Source organism: Bactrocera tryoni, chromosome 3, assembly GCF_016617805.1.
Source record: "Bactrocera tryoni isolate S06 chromosome 3, CSIRO_BtryS06_freeze2, whole genome shotgun sequence".
Lineage (NCBI taxonomy): Eukaryota > Metazoa > Arthropoda > Insecta > Diptera > Tephritidae > Bactrocera > Bactrocera tryoni.
In genome coordinates, this window is record NC_052501.1 from 37,597,850 (window position 1) to 37,599,570 (window position 1,721).

At 36.3% G+C, this 1,721-nt stretch overlaps 1 protein-coding gene across 1 annotated transcript; it reads right to left on the bottom strand.

Moving 5' to 3' along the window:
• Positions 1–306: 306 nt before the first annotated feature.
• Positions 307–1,289, bottom strand: LOC120772623. The gene has a single exon (XM_040101339.1). The coding sequence runs from the start codon at positions 1,260–1,262 to the stop codon at positions 363–365; it is 900 nt and encodes a 299-aa protein (XP_039957273.1). The 5' UTR covers positions 1,263–1,289; the 3' UTR covers positions 307–362.
• Positions 1,290–1,721: the final 432 nt, after the last annotated feature.

Below are 1,721 nucleotides of genomic sequence, written 5' to 3' on the forward strand. Positions count from 1 at the left end.
ATGAACTGGCGGAGATTTGTATAGAAGAGGAGCTAAAACCGTAATTCTGGAAGAACTCATGGTTAACGAAAAGGGCTTATCAGAAGTGTTTTGACTTTCGAAAAAGAGAGATCGATTTTATTTTAAAATATTGTAATTCATTGTTTAAAGAACTCCTATGCTTCATATATTATTATATATTGACTGAAAATTATTTTATGAGACAATTAGGAATTAATAGAAGAACTTATAAAACAATATGCGTATATTTCTTTATCAAAATCACTTATGCAAATAAGAATTTATGTGAATATGTTGTTTTAGGAGGAGCATTGTAGAATTTTTACAGCATCTAGGGTTTCTATTGAGAATAAAATTGTATTCTATGAGAAATATTCTGGTCCGAGATCATTGGGCTTCAGGCGTAATTGTGCCACTTCGTTATCACATTGCGTTTGCATATCTAGTTTTATCGGAACCTCAAAAAATGAGCTAGTACTCATTGAACTAGGCGCATCTTTGTAATCTCTAGAGTATTGTGAACTTGAAGATGAGTCATCGGGATCATGAAAAGCACGTCGACAAAACTTTCCTAAACGTTCTGTCTGTAATCCTTTGTCCGTATTACACGTACAAGTGTACAGATTTTCACCTAATTCCGTAGACGCTCTGATATTCGACTCAAGAATCTGGCGTCCAATTGCTTCGTCTGGCTCAGTGGCTATATCACTATCCTCATGGCGACAAAATTGCCGTATCCAATCGATCTCTTTATCACAATTAACAAAGCGTAGATGATAAAATGGTGGCGGTATTTTCGTGATGAAGCGACTCTTTTCCACATAAATTCCCTCCTCAGTATCGTAGGTGTTCGGTTGAAGTGACCGCGGACTATAACGTGAAACCGGTTCATTTGGCACCACTGGTGGCAAGTCCATGCAAAGTTCACGCGTATAGCGACGATCCGTTTTGCTAAGATAGGTCCAATTAGCGGTATTCAATTTAGCTTTATTGAAATCGGCCTTAAATATCAAACCATCTGGATAGATCATTTTGTTGATGTTAGTCAATTCACCGTTATCGAACTCCCCGATGAATGTAAAAGAATATGGTGCTGCCATAGTGAGACGTCCGATGCCGTGAAAGCGACCACGTCGAAAGAACCCCTGGTATTCGCTGCCATCGGGATATACGTACAGCCCGTAGCCTTCCATGCAATTCAGTGGGTTGTTATAAATACCAACGTAATTGCTGCCAGTACAGAATTTGACGCTTCTCTGCATTTGTTTGTTGTGAGTTTTTCAATTCCTTTTTTTTTTTTGAGAGTAAAAAATTAAATAGTAAAACAAATAGAAAATAAAAAACTTGTCATTTGACAAATCAATGAAGTTAACTGAATTATTATTTCACCATACTGGGGATCAATTTTGAAAGTTGAGCCGAATATTTGCTATTTGTGGTTTCTTAACCCTTATATAATGGTTCAACAAATTGCTTGGATTTTAAAATACTTTATCCAACTTCTCATTTTCTACTCTCCCCGTCTCTTTTGGTGTCGAGTTTGATTTGGATATCGAAATAGATTTTTAAGGACAAAGGAGGGTTGGATTTCTGGTTTGATTTAAGAGAACAATTTAGAAAGTGGAATTTCCTAGTATATTTTCATCAGCAATGCCGCCGTTTCTGTAATCAGTTTAAATGAAATAGGTCCTTGGAAGACAGTTCTTCCTTCATAATTAATT